At 48.3% G+C, this 1,355-nt stretch overlaps 1 protein-coding gene across 1 annotated transcript; it reads left to right on the top strand.

Annotated features, from left to right (window-relative positions):
* The first annotated feature begins 255 nt into the window (after nucleotides 1-255).
* Nucleotides 256-1,107, top strand: LOC107220481 (uncharacterized protein K02A2.6-like). Its single transcript, XM_015659093.1, has one exon. The coding sequence runs from the start codon at nucleotides 256-258 to the stop codon at nucleotides 1,105-1,107; it is 852 nt and encodes a 283-aa protein (XP_015514579.1).
* The last annotated feature ends 248 nt before the right edge of the window (nucleotides 1,108-1,355 follow it).

The following is a 1,355-nucleotide window of genomic DNA, read 5'->3' on the forward strand; positions in this document are numbered from 1 at the left end:
ATATTGAAATACTTATATTCAACAAAAAATTTGAGCTTAAATTATAAGAAAGGCCAAAACTGTCCAGTACAGATTGCCATGTAGATACAGACTGGGCAGGAGACAACTTAGGTAGGAAATCAACGTCAGGGTATACTATCAGACTTTGGAAATATAGTCAGATGGAAATCCAGAAAATAAAAAAGCGTAACCAAAGCATCCATATTCGCAGAATACATAGCACTGTCTGAGGCTGTGAGTGAAGTGAAATTCATAATGGAAGTTATAATAAAACTGCACCCGTGGAGTTGGCCGGAAAAACCGTGGAAAAGGGTGCACACGGACTTCCTGGGACCGTACAAAGGACACAACTTCCTACTAATAGTAGACGCGAGGACGAAATGGCCCGAGATCTTCGTCATGAAAAGCACCATGGCGCAACAAACAATAAAAGTCTTCCAACAAACATTCGCTAGGCACGGGCTCCCACGGCAAATCGTCAGTGACAACGGACCACAATTCACGAGCGACGAGTTCACGAGGTTCGTGAGCAGCGCGGGAATCAAGCACATACGATCGGCAGTAAGACACCCCGCGTCAAACGGGGCAGCGGAGAATCTGGTGAGGTCATTCAAGAGAAAACTGAAGATCATGTTAAAAAATGGGAAAACAGCACAGGAAGCCGTCGACGCATTCTTATTCGAATACCGATCGACTCAACATTGCACGACAGGAGAAACGCCGGCCAAATTAATGCTCGGCAGACAAATACGAACGAAATTCGACTTAATGCGACCCGACATAAAGAAACATCAGGAGCAAGCGGTGCACAGACAGGAACGGAACGCAAGAGGGGGAAGGACGACACAATTTTCGAGAGGGGAAAGGGTGTGGGCGAAAAACTTCAGCCGAAACGAGCCACCGTGGACGGAAGCCACGACCGAGCAAAGATTAGGACCAGTGACGTATACGGTAAAACTGGACTCGGGCGGCGTAGTCAAACGCCACGTGGATCAGCTGGTGAGGGGAGGGGCTCTGATGACATCATCAAAACCCGAGGCAGCAAATGGGCAAGACGCTCGTCAACCAGCACGACGATCACCGCGATTGAACAGACAACAAGCGTAACGCGTACAACGAGGGGGAATCAGACAAGGGGCGCAAAGTTAAACGGAGAGGAGTGTAGTGTACGTGAGGACGCGGTGTGAGTATGAGAGAGTGCGTGGTGTATGTATAAATGCGTGTGTGTGTGCGTGTGTGTGTGGTGTGAGAAGCTTGTAAGGTGAGAAGAACTAATCAGTCAAAATAAAGCCGCTAAGCGATTAACGTCTCTCGTTCTCTCTACCCTGCCCGACACCACACAGACCTTTTTTGTC

The sequence above is a fragment of the Neodiprion lecontei genome, chromosome 4 (genome assembly GCF_021901455.1).
Source record: "Neodiprion lecontei isolate iyNeoLeco1 chromosome 4, iyNeoLeco1.1, whole genome shotgun sequence".
In the NCBI taxonomy this organism is placed as follows: Eukaryota; Metazoa; Arthropoda; class Insecta; order Hymenoptera; family Diprionidae; genus Neodiprion; species Neodiprion lecontei.